General features: G+C 52.6%; 1 protein-coding gene across 2 annotated transcripts in view; it reads left to right on the forward strand.

Moving 5' to 3' along the window:
• Positions 1-3,330: 3,330 nt before the first annotated feature.
• pola2 (polymerase (DNA directed), alpha 2) overlaps positions 3,331-16,741 on the forward strand; it is a 73,402-nt gene continuing 59,991 nt past the window's right edge. The window contains exons 1-5 of one of the 2 annotated variants that reach the window (XM_085976339.1): positions 3,331-3,626; positions 6,909-7,033; positions 10,211-10,302; positions 13,710-13,767; positions 14,236-14,345. In XM_085976339.1, coding sequence (XP_085832465.1) covers positions 3,545-3,626; positions 6,909-7,033; positions 10,211-10,302; positions 13,710-13,767; positions 14,236-14,345 — 467 coding nt within the window. In that variant the 5' untranslated portion in view covers positions 3,331-3,544. The remainder of the gene's footprint in view (positions 3,627-6,908; positions 7,034-10,210; positions 10,303-13,709; positions 13,768-14,235; positions 14,346-16,741) is intronic. The other variant, XM_085976340.1, reaches the window with a different exon arrangement.

Below are 16,741 nucleotides of genomic sequence, written 5' to 3' on the forward strand. Positions count from 1 at the left end.
GGAGGAAACGCGGCAGCCAATCTGCGCACAGCAAGATCCCACAGACAGCAATGTGCTAATGACCAGATCATCTATTTTTAGTGATGTTGATTGAGGGATAAATATTGGCCCCAGGACACAAGTGAGAATTCCCCCTGCTCTTCTTCCAATAGTGCCAGGGCATCTTTTACATCCACCTGAGAGGGCAGACGGGGCCTCGGTTTAACGTCTCATCCGAAAGACGACACCTCCGACAGTGCGGCGCTCCCTCAGTACTGCCCCTCTGACAGTGTGGCGCTCCCTCAGTACTGCCACTCTGACAGTGTGGCACTCCCTCAGTACTGCCCCTCCGACAGTGCGGCGCTCCCTCAGTACTGCCCCTCTGACAGTGCGGCGCTCCCTCAGTACCGCCCCTCTAACAGTGCGGCGCTCCCTCAGTACCGCCCCTCCGACAGTGCGGCGCTCCCTCAGTACTGCCCCTCCGACAGTGCGGCTCTCCCTCAGTACAGCCCCTCCGACAGTGCGGCGCTCCCTCAGTACTGCCCCTCCGACAGTGCGGTGCTCCCTCAGTACTGCCCCTCTGACAGTGCGGCGCTCCCTCAGTACTGCCCCTCCGACAGTGCGGCGCTCCCTCGGTACTGCCCCTCTGACAGTGCGGCGCTCCCTCAGTACTGCTCCTCCGACAGTGCGGTGATCCCTCAGTACTGCCCCTCTGACAGTGCGGTGCTCCCTCAGTACTGCCCCTCCGACAGTGCGGCGCTCCCTCAGTACTGTCCCTCCGACAGTGTGGTGCTCCCTAACCCACCACACTCTATGGGAGTAACCTTACTAACCAGCCCCAACACTCTTTACTGACAGTAACACAGTAAACATCAGAATTCGAGCTGAATTCCCACCCCCTCACCTGTCCCCATCCAGGTTGCTTCTGAACTTCAGAACACACGTTGATCCTACTGAGGACAGAGAAGCTTTTTGCCTCTGCTCCCTTTGATCTGCTGCAGCTTCCCGGGTTCAAGTGTTGGTGCTCTGATGATTCCTTACCGGTGGGTGGAATGTGTAGTTGTGGTCGCCTGGACATGGGACAGAGATTACTAGCCTTACAGAGAGGGGCAACACGGAGGATTCCTGATCTCAGGGATCTGTGTTCTGAGGAAAGGTTAAGGAAGTTGGACTTATTTTTTGTTTTGTTTGGGGAAAAAAGACTTATAGATTGAACTTGGCCTCAGAGAGGGTGCAGCACAGACTCACCAGAATGATACTGGGGCTAAAAGAGTTAAATTATAAGGACAGGTGGCACAGACTGGGCTTATATTCCCTTGAGTATAGAAGATTACGGTGTTTAAGATGATTAAAGGATTCGATCGGGTCGAGAGAGAGAAACTATTTCCTCTGGTGGGGGGAGTCCAGAACAAGGGGGCAGAACCTTAAAATTAGAGCCAGGCCGTTCAGGGGTGATGTCAGGAAGCACTTCTTCACACAAAGGGTGGCGGAAATCTGGAACTCTCTCCCCCAAAGAGCTGTTGAGGCTGGGGGTCAATTGAAAATTTCAAAACTGAGATGAAGAGATTTTTGTTGGGTCAGGGTATTAAGGGTTATGGAACCAAGGTGGGTAAATGGGGTTAAGATACAGATCAGCTTGTGATCTAATAGAATGGTGGAACCGGCTCGAGGGGCTGAATGGCCTCCTCCTGTTCCTCTAACTGATTGAGACTTTCAGGCAGTGTTCCTTGTGAACGTCTTCAATCTCCAGGGCACACAAGGTAAAAATCAGGAAGTTGGGAATAAGAAGGGACGTCAGAGGAAACTTTTTCACCCCAAAGAGTTTTGGGATAAGTTACCAGAGGAGGCCATTGGAGCAGACAGCAGAAATGAGTCCCAAGAGACAATTGGGAAAGTTTCTGGAGAGAAAGGATGGCGGGTGATGGTGAGAAGGCACTAGGACCTCACCGTACACACTCAGTCCAAACTCCAGATCATCCAAAAGCCTCCCAGTCCCGGTGCAGGCAACGCTCTGGTTTTATCTGCCATGCTGTGTGGTGGTGTCCGTGGGTATGACTGTTCCAAGCCTGGTGGCTCCATTCTCAGTCTAACTCCCTCGCTGGTGGATTTATCAGTCACATCCTGCCTTGTATCTCCGGGCTGCTGAATTCCCACCACATGCCCGGCAGGGTGAGCTCCTACTCCAAGTGAGGTGATCGAGAAAGAAATAACGTCCATTTATACAGTGCCTTACATGACATCCCAAAGCGCTTTACATCCAATGAAGTATTTTTGAAGTGTGGCCACTGTTGTAATGTAGGAAACGCAGCAGCCAATTTACACACAGCAAGCTCCCACAAACAGCAAATGTGTTAATAGTGATGTTGGTTGAGGGATAAATATTGGGCCCAGGACACCGGGAAGAACTCCCCCCTGCTCTCCTTCCAATAGTGGCCATGGGATCTATTACATCCACCCGAGAGGGCAGACGGGGCCTCGGTTTAACATCAACAGCACCTCCGTCAGTGGGACTTGAACCCACGGCCTTCTGACTCAGAGGCAAGAGTGCTACAAGCTGACAATGGGCACGTGTCCACTTTGGTGGGGTACCGGGGAGAACCAGCAGCTGTGGAACTGCACCAACGAGAGTGGCTGTAGTTTCAGGGTGAATATCAGCAGGTTATAGGATTACAATAATTACAGGTAGGATATTGGGGGTTGCACCTTACTACCAGTTGCACATAGACGATCAGTGAGCTACTACAATAGCAAAATACTGCGGATGCTGGAAATCTGAAATAACAACAGAAAATGCTGGAAATACTCAGCAGGCCAAGCAGCATCTGTGGAGAGAGAAACAGAGTTGATTGACGTTTCAGGTCTGGGGCCCTTCATCAGAACTGGAAAAAGCTGGAGATGTAACAGATATTAAGATATCAGTGAGCTACTGTTGGGTATAGCAACACAGGAGAAGGCCATTCAGCCCCTTGGGCTTGCTCAAATAGATCATTGCTGATGATCTTATGGCTGACCAGGTTATGAGGGGAATCTGAGTGTTACTATTTGTTATTAGCCGCAATTTCAGTGAGTTACTGGTGGAATCAAAGTTCTTCATTAATCTCTTGGAGCTGGCAATGAGTTGATATAAAAGAGTGACAGGAGGGTGTAGGTGATCCTCCCGGCCGCTAGGTGCGCTATATTCGGAGGTCTCCCTCGGCCAGCGGTGCACGTCGGTCTACTGGCGGATTCGCGCCGCGGTGGCTGCCGGGTGCTTGGATGGCCCTCGCCGCTGCGGATTTCGACCAATCAGGGGCTAATCTCGTCCTGCACGCCGATTGGTTGGAGGACCAAGTGCCCGGTGCACGCCGATTGGCTGAAGAACCAAAGGCCCGGTGCACGCCGATTGGCTGGAGGTGCGGGGAGCGCGGTGCAGGCCGGGCTGTTGGAGGACTCGGGAGGCGGAGTGCTGTTAGCGCGGGAGAATCTAATCCGCCCCGGGCCCGCGGCTTTCGTCAAGCGACAGGGGAATGATTGAAAGTTGAGTGAATTAATATCAGTGAGCGCTGAGGGAAACGAAGGCCCGGAGATGCCGGCAACGGTGGAGAATATCATCTCCGAGCTGGAGACTTTCGACGTGGTAGTTGAGGATGACAGTGCGCTGGAGAAACGTGAGTGGGAGGGGGAAAGAGCTATTAACTCATTAATCCATTAACTAACTCATTAACTAACCAATTAACTCAGCTAACGCATTAACTAATTGACTAGCCCATTAACTCACGCTAACTCTAACCGATTAACTCTTAACTAACCCATTAGTTAATTCATTAACCTATTAAACTCATTTACTAACCCATTAGTTACTTCATTAACCTATTAAACTCATTTACTAACCCATTAATTCAGCTAACCCATTAACTGATTAACTAACCTCTTCTCCTTCAGCAGTCCCTCGGAACTGAGGATGACTCGCTTCCACACCAACAATGAGTTCTCAGGTGACTGATAAGTCCATTGCGGGACCTACAGTCTCTGTCACAGGTGGGGCAGACGGTGGGTGGGGTGCTTGGGTTGACGTGCGCTCCTTGCGCTTGGCTTCCGCTTGCTCCCGACGAAGAGACTCGAGGTGTTCGGCGCCTTCCCGGATGCTTCTCCTCCACTTTGTGCGGTCTTGGGCCAGGGATTCCCAGGCGTCGGTGGGGATGTTACACTTTTTCAAGGAGGCTTTGAGGGTGTCCTTGAAGCGTTTCCTCTGCCCACCTGGGGCTCTCTTGCTGTGTCGGAGCTCCGAGTAGAGCGCTTGTTTTGGGAGTCTCGTATCGGGCGCGCGGACAATGTGACCCGTCCATCGGAGCTGATCGAGCGTGGTCAAAGCTTCGATGCTGGGGATGTTGGCCTGAGCGAGAACACTGACGTTGGTGCGCCTATCCTGCCAATGGATTTGCAGGATCTTGCGGAGGCAGCGTTGGTGGTACCTCTCCAGTGCTTTGAGGTGCCTGCTGTACATGGTCCATGTCTCTGAGGCATACAGCAGAGCAGGGCAGGTATCGCTACTGCTCTGTAGACCATGAGCTTGGGGCGGGGCTCGAGGTCCTGGTCTTCAAACACTCCCTTCCTCAGGCGGCCGAAGGCTGCACTGGCACACTGAAGACGGTGTTGGACTTCGTCGTCGACGTCTGCCCTTGTTGACAGTAGGCTCCCGAGGTATGGAAAGTGGTCCACGTTGTCCAAGGCCTTGTCGTGGATTTTGATAATCGGGGGGCAGCACTGTGTGGCGGGGGCAGGTTGGTAGAGGACCTTTGTCTTACGGATGTTTAGTGTAAGGCCCGTGCTCTCGTACGCTTCGGTGAAGGTGTTGACGATGGTTTGGAGTTCGGCCTCAGAGTGAGCGCAGACGCAAGCATCGTCTGCATACTGTAATTCGACGACAGAGGATGGGACGACCTTGGATGTGGACTGGAGGCGATGGAGGTTGAACAGTTTCCCGTTTGTTCTGTAAATTAGCTCCACTCCAGCGGGGAGCTTACTGAGGGGGAGATTGAGCATTGCAGCAAGGAAGATCGAGAAGAGCGTTGGTGCGATGACACAGCCTTGCTTGACCCTGGTCCGTACGTGAATTGGGTCTGTGGTGGAACCGTTGGTCAGGATCACGGTTTGCATGTCGTCGTGAAGCAGGCGGAGGGATGGTGACAAACTTTTGAGGGCAGCCGAATTTGAGGAGGACACTCCATAATCAACCTACTAACTAATTGACTAGTCCATTAAAGCATTAGCTAACTCATTAAGTGATTAATGCATTATAATCCATTAACTAACTCATTAACTAGCCCATTAACTAGCCCTTTAACCCAGCTCTGTAACCTGGTTTATTTTGGGGAGTTGGGAATTCCATTCTCCCCTATTATAAGTAGAGAAATAATAATATTTATTATAAAGAGAGAACTTGTGTTTCTATTGCACCTTTATCATCCTCGGGACATCCCAAAGCGCTTCAGAATAAACCAATGCAGTTTAGTCACTGTTGTAATGTAGGAAACGCGGCAGCCAATTTTTAGCGCACAGCAAGCTCCCACAAACAGCAATGTGTGATAATGATCAGATCATCTGTTTTAGTGATGTTGGTTGAGGGATAAATATTGGCCCCAGGACACCAGGGAGAACTCCCCCCCCCCCCCCCCCCCCCCGGCTCCTTTAATGGTAGAATCTTCGAGCACAGGAGGAGGCCATTCAGCCCATCGTGCCTGTGCCAGCTCTTTGAAAGAGCGATCCAATTAGTCCCACTCCCCCCTCTGGTCCTTTTGCTAATTATCTTAAATCTGTTTCCTCTGGTTACCATTCCCCCATCTTATCGATTAAAAAAACTGCACTTCCTATTTTCAACACCGTTCCCTCTCGACCGACATCCAAATCATTGATCAGCACCGTGAACAGAACTGAACTTTGTGGGACACTGCCACCCGCTTCTAACCACTCTGAAAACCTTTGTTTCCCTCCTATCCAATTTTTAATCCAGTTTTCTATCCCCCCTCCTGTTTCATACCCCTTAGTCCAATAATTTTCCATGCGGTACCTTGTGAAAATCTTTCCTAAAGTCCATATGCATTTCCCCTATCTAGGAACAGCACCTCATCTTTCGATTAGGCACTCTACAGCCCTCTGGACTCAACATCGAGTTCAACAATTTCAGATCCTCTTCCAGTAGTGGCCGCGGGATCTTTTACATCCACCTGAGAGAGCAGACGGGGCCTCGGGTTGAAGTCTCGCCTGAAAGACGGCACCTCCTCACGTACTGAGGAATTTTTCTCCACTTGACTACTTTATAAGTCAGTGTACTCGTTGTAATGAAGGAACAGCTTCCAGCTAAACAGCGCCTGTCGTGGAGCGCAATATCCCGCGGTGATTCACGATTGGGGGGTCAGACCGGAGCAGGAAGGCATTTAGGGAAGTGACTGAAAGCACTGTTGAAGAGAAAAAATGTTAGTGTTATAGCGATTAAATAAAAAGGGCCGAAATTACAGACTGTGCGGGTAATGGCGTTCTCTAACAATCTCACCTTTGTATGACTTGATTGATTGATTTTTTTTTTCTCTCTCCTCTCCTAATGTTTTTATTCCCCCGCTTTCCACGTTAAAACTTTTCTACAATTTGACCATGTAACTCTCTGACCGCAGGAAAGTGGCAGACAGACCAACCAAAGTTATGTGCAGCCATCCCACTGGGTCTCTCCTCTGCCTGACGTGACCTTGATCTGGTCCCCGTTCCACATTCGAGTCGGGCAGTGAGGCTCGGGCTAGGCAGTGGTGAGGCCTCTATAGTCCAATAGCTGTGGTCCCAGGGGCTGTGAGTGTGGCCGCCGAACGCTCTGGCAGGTGTGTGTGAGGCGGTCAGTGGGAAGTTGCAGAGGATCGTTTGCTGTTTCTGTTTTTTAAATGTGTTTTTCCTCTCTTATGCAGTGTTGGAGCATTGTATCACGTACCGGTTGAAGGAAGAAATCATTGTAAACGAGTGGTTCGCATTCAGCCAAACGCGAGGTGGTGTCGCCCTTAATGCAAACAATGTGGCCATTTTTGAACATGAGGTAATGGGTTAAGAACCTCACACTTGGAGTTACTGTCAACAGTTCCGATTTCCGTATTACAAAAAGGATATAGAAGCACTACAGAAAGTGCAAAAAAGATTTGCCAGAACATAAGAAATAGGAGCAGGAGTCGGCCATTTGGCCCCTCGAGCCTGCTCTGCCATTCAATAAGATCATGGCTGATCTGATCTTGGCCTCAACTCCACTTCCCTGCCCGCTCCCCATAACCCTCGACTCCCTTACCGTTCAAAAATCTGTCTATCTCCACCTTAAATATATTCAACTAGCTGAAGTGCCCGGCGGTGCCGAGGCTTTTTCGAGGGCATGTTGTTGTTGGAAGAGAGAGAGAGAGCGACTGGGGGGAAGAGAGAGAGCGACTGGGGGGAAGAGAGGGAGGGGAGGGGTGGGGGAGAGGGAGGGGTGGGGGAGAGGGAGGGGTGGGGGGAAGAGAGGGCAGGGGAAGGGAGGGAGGGGGGAAGGGAGGGCAGGGGGGGGAAGGGAGGGAGGGGGGGGAGGGGAAGGGGGGGAAGGGAGAGGGAGGGAGGGGGGGGAAGGGAGAGGGAGGGAGGGCAGGGGAAGGGAGGGCAGGGGAAGGGAGGGAAGGGGGGGGAGGGGAAGGGAGGGCGGGGGATGGAGGGCGGGGAGGGCGGGGGATGGAGGGCGGCGGGCGCCCGAGGGTCGCGACCCCCCCCCCCCGGAGGTGAAGACCGCCGATTGCGCGCGCAGCAGGAGCTGAGACGCGGCGTCTCTCTCGGCCGGCGGGCCCGGTTGCCAGGGCAACCGTGACGCTGACCAAGCCAGAAAGAGAGACGCCGCGTCTCAGCTGCTCCTGCTGCGCGCGCGGCCGCCCCCCCCCCCCCCGAGGGTCGCGGCCGCCCCCCCCCCCCCCCCCCTCCCCCCGAGGTGAAGACCGCCGATTGCGCCCGTTGCCAGGGTAACGCTGGACGCTCAGCTCGCCCCGGCAGAGAGAGATGTCTCAGCTCGCCCCGGCAGAGAGAGACGTCTCAGCTCCTGCTGCGCGCGCACCCTAGCGGCGCTGGGCTGAGGCTCGGCCCTCCAGCCTTCGAGTGGGGACGGGAGGTGCCTAGCTCGGGCGTGGGTGCGGAGGAGACGCCGAGGCTTCTAGGCCTACCTGGAAAAACAGGGAAAGGTAGGAAAATTAATGAGATTAGATAAGTTAATTACTTTCTAAATCATTTTTAAAAAAAACAATATGTGTTTTAAAAGCAACGTTTTTTTTTAAGACGCAGAAAGCGGGAAAAAGAAAGGAAAAGTTTGGAATCAAGATGGCGGCAACTCACCTCGGTTCAGAACGATAAAGCCCGGCCACACGCGCACCGATTGGCCCGGCGGCACACGCCAGCAACCCGGCGTACGATTGGTCGAGCTCGAGGTCACTCTGTCGCTAATGAGCGGATAATGAGATGCTAATGAGCGGAATGTTGAAGGTTTTTGGGATACCGCGGGTGCAATTTTAGCCCGGCCGAAACGTAAATACGCTTAAAACCGTCTCGGAAGCGTAAGCTTTCTTTGGAGGTAACGCGCGCGTAGGTACGCCCTGTAACTTTCGAGTGCATACCCGCAACGCACACGCGATGATAGACAGAATGACAGAAGTACCGATTTATATATATAGATGACCCAGCCTCCACAGCTCTGTGGGGCAGAGAATTCCAAAGATTCACCACCCTCTGAGAAGGAATTCCTCCTCATTTCCAATTGAAATGGGTGCCCCCTTATCCTGAAACTATGCCCCCAGTTCTAGATTCCCCCACGAGGGGAAACATCCTCTCAGCATCTACCCTGTCCAGCCCCTTCAGAATCTTCTATGTTTCAGTAAGATCCCCTCTCTTCTAAATTCCAATGAGTATAGGCCCAACCTGCTCAACCTTTCTTCATAAGTCAACACCCTCAACTCTGGAATCAACCTCGTGAACCTTCTCTGAACTGCCTCCAATGCAAGTATATCCCTCCTTAAATAAGGAGACCAAAACTGTCCGCAGTACTCCAGGTGTGGTCTCGCCAATACCCTGTACAGTTGTAACAGGACTTCCCTACTTTTATACTCCATCCCCTTTACAATAAAGGCCAACACTCCATTTGCTTTCCTAATTACTTGCTGTACCTGCATGCTAACAGAACTGAGAGGTTCTAACAGTCAGAAAATGCTGAATGGGCTGGGGCTCTTTTTTCTCTAGAAAAGAGAAGACTGAGAGGTGACCTGATAGAGATCTTTAAAATTATGCCGGGGTTACGATAGGGTAGACGTAGAGAAGATGTTTCCACTTGTGGGGGAGACCAGAACTAGGGGCCGTCAATATAAGATCGTCACTAATAAATCCAATCGGGAATTCAGGAGAAACTTCTTTACCCAGAGAGTGGGGAGAATGCGCTGCCTGAAAGGGCGGCGGAAGCAGATCCATTAGTAATATTGTAAAGGAAATCGGATAAATACACGAGGGAGAAATGTGCAGGGCTACGGGGAGAGAGCAGGGGGCAGTGGGACTGATTGGAGAGCTCTTTCAAAGAGCCGGCATGGGCACGATGGGCCGAATGGCCTCCTCCTGTGCTGTCTGATTCTATAATATCTGCGTAGAGCCTCTCGTATCTCAGCAGCACTGCCAATGTCAGCCCCAGCTTCAGCGGCAATCCCTGTCATGTAAAGACCCCGCTGGGACTGGAGGAGTGTAGAACAGGCCCTAAAGGGACGTCGGCTGTTGCTCGAGAGGTTTCTTTTCTATTTGTGGGTGAGCCGGGTGCGTGTGAATGCCTGTGCGGCCCGGTAGCGTGGATTTAGGACCGCTGACTGTTCAGCGGCTGTGGTGAGGGGGACGTCGCCAAGTAGAGATGAAGTTACACTCCATGACGTTTGAACCACCTGGGACCGCGAGCTTAAACTCGCGCGGTTGTCTCCCTGTACGGGTATATTTTTCTGCATTATAAAGGGGACCGAAATGCCGTCGGGCTGGTGGAATAAATCACCTCCCTAAGGTAATAGGACACTGCCAACCTATGGTGTCGCAGATCAGCATCGCCAGAACGAATAGCACTGAGACGGCACAATTGGGAGTGTTGCTTTTTGTAGTTCTGCTTGGAATTGCGTCCATTAAGACAACGAACAGACTGTTCTTCTCTTCCCATCCCCTCCTTACCCCAAAAATGTGTTTTTCTTGACAGATCCTCAGTAAAAGAGCCAATAAGACTCGCCTGCCAACGGCCAGGCGAACTAACCGGGCACCTATCCAGGACCAGAACACACTTGAGGAGCTGTATCCTTTTAGCCAAACGCGAAATACAGCGAATGCTGGAAATCTGAAATAAAAACAGAGAATGGTGGAAACGCTCAGCCGGTCGGGGCAGCGTCTGCGGAGAGAGGAACAGAGTCAGCGTTTCAGCTCGGTGACCTTTCATTGGCACTCGGGATATGGAATGTGTGTGGTGTTCTCGGGAGATGGTTTAGGGAGGAGTCCGTTGTGGTTGTAAGATCATAAGAAATAGGAGCAGGAGTCGGCCCTTCGAGCCTGCTCCGCCATTCAATAAGATCGTGGCTGATCTTCTGCCTCAACTCCATTCACCGGCCCTATCGCCATATCCCTTGATGCCCTTACTAGTCAGAAATCTACCGACTTCTGTTTTGAATATACCCAATGACTGAACCTCCACAGCCCTCTGGGGTAGAGAATTCCAAAGATTCACCACCCTCTGAGTGAAGAAATTTCTTCTCATCTCAGTCCTGAATGGCCGACCCCTCATCCTGAGACTGTGACCCCTGGTTCTAGACTCCCCAGCCAAGGGAAACATTCTCCCAGCATCCACCCTATCAAGCCCTGTAATAATTTTGTATGCTTCAATGAGATCCCCTCTCATTCTCCTAAATTCAAATGTAAGAAGTCACACAACACCAGGTTATAGTCCAACAGTTTTATTTGAAATCACAAGCTTTCGGAGCGCTGCTCCTTCGTCAGGTGAAGTGGAGAGATGCATATAGACACAGCATATATAGTCAGAGAATAATGTCAGATGATTACAGGTAATCTTTCTAACTGCCATTTATCACACCTCGGCAGAGAGATAATCACAGCAATCAAAGGTGTGAATGGTGTCCAAACAGGTCAGTCAGGAAAACATTACATCAAAGAACAATGAGGTGGGGTCACAAGGGGTAAAATGTTGCAGATGCTGGGGTCTGTATGAAAAACAAAAAACAGACAGAAAACATTTTCTTTGCTGGAAATCACAGCAGGTCCGGTCGCATCTGTGTAGAGAGAACAAGCCAACGACGACTCGAGTGGATGACCCTACGTCAGGTGGGGTTACATGTAGCATGACATGAATCCAAGATCCCGGTTGAGGCCGCCATGAGTGCGGAACTTGGCTATCAGTTTCTGCTCTACGATTTTGCGTTGTGTGTCTCGAAGGCCGCCTTGGAGAATGCTTACCCGAAGATCGGAGGCTGAATGTCCTTGACTGCTGAAGTGTTCCCCGATTGGGAGGGAACACTCCTGCCTGGCGATTGTTGCATGGTGTCTGTTCATCCGTTGTCGCAGAGTCTGCATCCAGACTCGAGTTGTCGTTGGCTTGTTCTCTACACAGATGCGACCGGACCTGCTGTGATTTCCAGCAAAGAAAATGTTTTTTGTCTGTTTTTTGTTTTTATACAGACCCCAGCATCTGGAGCATTTGACCCCTTGTGACCCCACCTCATTGTTCTTTGATGTAATGTTTTCCTGACTGACCTGTTTGGACACCATTCACACCATTAATTGCTGTGATTATCTCTCTGCCGAGGTGTGATAAATGGCAGTTAGAAAGATTACCTGTAATCATCTGGCATTATTCTCTGACTATATATGCTGTGTCTTTATGCATCTCTCCACTTCACCTGACGAAGGAGCAGCGCTCCGAAAGCTTGTGATTTCAAATAAAGCTGTTGGACCGTAACCTGGTGTTGTGTGACTTCTTAGATTTGTCCACCCCAGTCCAACTCCGGCATCTCCACACCATGGCTCCTAAATTCAAGGCCTAGCTTATGCAATCTCTCATACGACAGTCCCGCCATCCCAGGAACCAGTCTGGTGAACCTGCGTCGCACTCCCTCTATGGCAAATATATCCTTCCTTAGGTAAGGAGACCAAAACTGCACACAGTTCTACAGGTGTGGTCTCACCAGGGCCCTGTACAATTGGAGGATTTTATATCGCGCCTTCCACTTCGTCAGGATGTCCCAAAGCGCCGCACAGCCAATTACTTCTGGAGATCGCTCGCAGTCGTTCTGTTAAAATGCTGGCAGCCGATTTGCAGACTGCCGGTTCCCACAAACCGCAGCGTGGTAAATGACCGGTTAATCTGTTCGGTGGCGGTAGCTGAGGGATAAATGTTGATCCGGACGCCAGGAGAGCTCTGACCGAAGCCACGGAACCTTTTATGCCCACCTGAACAGACATTCCATCCGAAAGGCCGCACCTTTGACTCTGCAGCACTCCCTCTGCAGCACTCCCTCAGCACTGAAGCGTCGGGCTATTCTGTGCTCGAGTCCCAGAGTGGGGCTTGAACCCATGACCTGACTCCGGAGGGCAAGTGCGCTACCCAATAATTTATCCACAAATAATTTGACGCAGCAGATTTGAAGCAGCGCAACCATTATACGGGAGTTTGAGTAGAAGAACTTAAGAAATAGGAGCCACACGGGCCCCTCGAGCCCGCTCCGCCACACGGGCCCCTCGAGCCCGCTCCGCCGCACGGGCCCCTCGAGCCCGCTCTGCCGCACGGGCCCCTGGAGCCCGCTCCGCCACGCCGGCCCCTCGAGCCCGCTCCGCCACGCCGGCCCCTCGAGCCAGCTCCGCCACGCCGGCCCCTCGAGCCCGCTCCGCCACGCCGGCCCCTCGAGCCCGCTCCGCCACGCCGGCCCCTCGAGCCCGCTCCGCCACACGGCCCCTCGAGCCCGCTCAGCCCCTCGAGCCCGCTCCGCCATTCAATAAGATCATGGCTGATCATTGACCTCAACTCCACTTTCCTGCAGATCCCCATATCCCTCGATTCCTCTAGAGTCCAAAAATCTATCAATCTCAGCCTTGAATATTCTCAACGACTGAGCCTCCACAGCCCTCTGGGCAGAGAATTCCAAAGATTCACCGCCCTCCGAGTGAAGAAATTCCTCCTCATCTCTGTCTTAAATCCTGAGACTGTGACCCCTGGTTCTCGACACTCTAGCCAGGGGGAAACATCCTCCCTGCATCTACCCTGTCAAACCCCTTAAGAATTTTATACGTTTCAATGAGATCACCTCTCATTCTTCTAAACTCCAGGGAATATAGGGCTAGTTACTCAATCTCTCCTCGTAGGACAATCCCCCGCCCCCCCCCCCCCCCCAATCCTAGGAACCAGTCTGGTGAACCTTCATTGTACTCCCTCTGAGGCAAGTATATCCTTAGGTGTTATTTGAACACACGGAGGTTGATTAATCTTGATAAGTGCGACAATGTATAAAGCAAGACCCTCGGCTCCTGCAGGAAGTAAGGGAGGGTGTAAAGTGGCGGGGGGGGGGAGGCGGACACTCGTGTGTGTGTGTGTGTGTGTGTGTGCTGTAAATTCTTTGTAAAGGGTCACGGGAAGAGGGTGTGCCGCAGCAACAAACAGTTGCAGTGCAGCCGGAACGTTTCCCTTAACCCGTGGGCAGTGTCCAAGCGGAGACGGAGGAGGAGAACCTGCTGGATTCGTACGCCACACCAGCTAAGGTAGGTATCTCGCAGCCGAGGACGCTATCCCTTTCGAGGGTCAAAATTAAACTCTGGCTTTCTCCTTCCTGCTCCTTGGGCTTGCCGCCACTTGTGCACTGGAAACTCGGGCAAGAATCCTGCTCCCAGTCCTTTGCCAACGCTACCACGTAACTGGCCATGAGGAGGCGCACAAGAGCAGCCTGGGTGGCATGCTCTGGGATGATTTTTTTCTCATTATGTTCCCGCCCTCCTCCCCAACCCCCCAAAGGAATATTCATCTCCGATCGATGCCCCTCTCATCGCAGATTTGGCAAATGAACGGTTGTGACTTACTCGTTGCTGCTGCATAATTACACTGCCCTAGTGGGGGTGGGTGGAATGTGTCACTTAGTTTGTTTTGCGGGGGGTGGGGGGGATGAAATGGCTCTGCTCTGTGGGACGGCCGTTCAGGGAGCGTGCTTCCAATTGATTTTACTCTTCCCGCAGGCGGCTTCACACAAGCGGGCGCTGACCACTCCGGAAAACCCGCAGTCGAAGAAGGTCTCGATTACCCGCAGCCCGCGCATACTCTTCTCTCCAGCCTCCTTTTCTCCAAGGTAACCGTGCAATTCGAATGACCGGTGGAGCGAGCTGGGAATACACAGCAGCATCAGACAGAGACAGAGGCTGTTAAACCCGCTGACTGCCTCTCTCTGCTCGCAGTTGCTCTCCTGGCCTTGACCTGTTCTCTGCTGCCACTCTTAGTTTTGCCCTGCTGTATAAAGGGGTTCCCTTCCCTCTTTTAAGTACTGATGAAAGGTCTCTATCCGAAATGTTGACGTGTGTTTTCCCTTCTCGGACGCTGAGTGAAGTGACCCGCTGTGTATTTCCAGCGATGAATGTTTTTATTACGCATTTGCTGTGCTTTCTTAACTCTGTAGAATTTAATATGGTGGCTTTCATGTCTCAGACGGAATCTAAAATCAAACATTTATTCTTTTCCCCTTTTTTTTACTTCTATGAACTAATCAGGTGAGAATGATTGATTTTCTCCCCTTCTGCCAGCTCGGCACCGACGCCGTGTCCTGCTGCCCCTCCTGAGAGTGACAGTCCAATCTCTGGATGAAGTAATGTGGGTCCCGCAAACAGCGTTGTGATAATGACCAGATCATCCGTTTTCAGTGATGGTGGTTGCTGAATAAATATTGGCCCCAGGACACCGGGGAGAACTCCCCCTGCTCTTCTTCGAAAGAGTGGCCGTGGGATCTTTTACGTGCACCTCGGTTTAATGTCTCATCTGAAAGACGGCACCGCAGACAATGCAGCACTCCCTCAGATTGTGGGGCTCGGATCTCTGGAGGAGGTTTGAACCCTCTGACTCTGGTGAGAGTGCAACCACTGAGCTACGGCCGACACCCTAACGCATGACGTGTTCGCATTCCAACCTCTCCGGGCCGGTCTCCCGTCTCCCACCCTCAATAAACACTCTCCGGGCCGGTCTCCCGTCTCCCACTCTCAATAAACACTCTCCGGGCCGGTCTCCCATCTCCCACTCTCAATAAACACTCTCCGGGCCGGTCTCCCGTCTCCCACTCTCAATAAACACTCTCCGGGCCGGTCTCCCGTCTCCCACTCTCAATAAACACTCTCCGGGCCGGTCTCCCGTCTCCCACTCTCAGTAAACACTCTCCGGGCCGGTCTCCCGTCTCCCACTCTCAATAAACACTCTCCGGGCTGGTCTCCCGTCTCCCACTCTCAATAAACACTCTCCGGGCCGGTCTCCAGTCTCCCACTCTCAGTAAACACTCTCCGGGCCGGTCTCCCGTCTCCCACTCTCAATAAACACTCTCCGGGCCGGTCTCCCGTCTCCCACTCTCAATAAACACTCTCCGGGCCGGTCTCCTGTCTCCCACTCTCAATAAACACTCTCCGGGCCGGTCTCCCGTCTCCCACTCTCAATAAACACTCTCCGGGCCGGTCTCCCGTCTCCCACTCTCAATAAACACTCTCCGGGCCGGTCTCCCGTCTCCCACTCTCAATAAACACTCTCCGGGCCGGTCTCCCGTCTCCCACTCTCAATAAACACTCTCCGGGCCGGTCTCCCGTCTCCCACTCTCAATAAACACTCTCCGGGCCCGTCTCCCGTCTCCCACTCTCAATAAACACTCTCCGGGCCGGTCTCCTGTCTCCCACTCTCAATAAACACTCTCCGGGCCGGTCTCCCGTCTCCCACTCTCAATAAACACTCTCCGGGCCGGTCTCCCGTCTCCCACTCTCAATAAACACTCTCCGGGCCGGTCTCCCGTCTCCCACTCTCAATAAACACTCTCCGGGCCGGTCTCCCGTCTCCCACTCTCAATAAACACTCTCCGGGCCGGTCTCCCGTCTCCCACTCTCAATAAACTTGAGCTCGTCCAAAACCCTGCTGCCCTGTGTCCTAACTCGCACCCAGTCCCTTTCACCCATCACTCCCTGTGCTCACTCACTGACCTACATTGGTCGCCAGTCCGGCAACGCCGCGATTTTAAAATTCTCATCCATGTGTTCAAATCCCTCCATGGCTTCACCCGTCCCTATCTCTGTAACCTCCTCCAGCCCCTACACCCCTCCCTATCTCTGTATCCTCCTCCAGCCCCTACAACCCTCCCTATCCCTGTAACCTCCTCCAGCCCTACAACCCTCCCTATCTCTGTAACCTCCTCCAGACCCCTACAACCCTCCCTATCTCTGTAACCTCCTCCAGCCCTACACCCCTCCCTATCTCTGTAACCTCCTCCAGCCCTACAACCCTCCCTATCTCTGTAACCTCCTTCAGCCCCTACAACTCTCCCTATCTCTGTAACCTCCTCCAGCCCTACAACCCTCCCTATCTCTGTAACCTCCTCCAGCCCCTACAACCCCTCCCTATCTCTGTATCCTCCTCCAGCCCCTACAACCCTCCCTATCCCTGTAACCTCCTCCAGCCCCTACAACCCTCCCTATCTCTGTAACCTCCTCCAGCCCCCTACAACCC

Source organism: Somniosus microcephalus, unplaced genomic scaffold (assembly GCF_052327205.1).
Source record: "Somniosus microcephalus isolate GS21.2 unplaced genomic scaffold, FLI_Smic_1.0 unresolved_chr2, whole genome shotgun sequence".
NCBI classification, from domain to species: domain Eukaryota; kingdom Metazoa; phylum Chordata; class Chondrichthyes; order Squaliformes; family Somniosidae; genus Somniosus; species Somniosus microcephalus.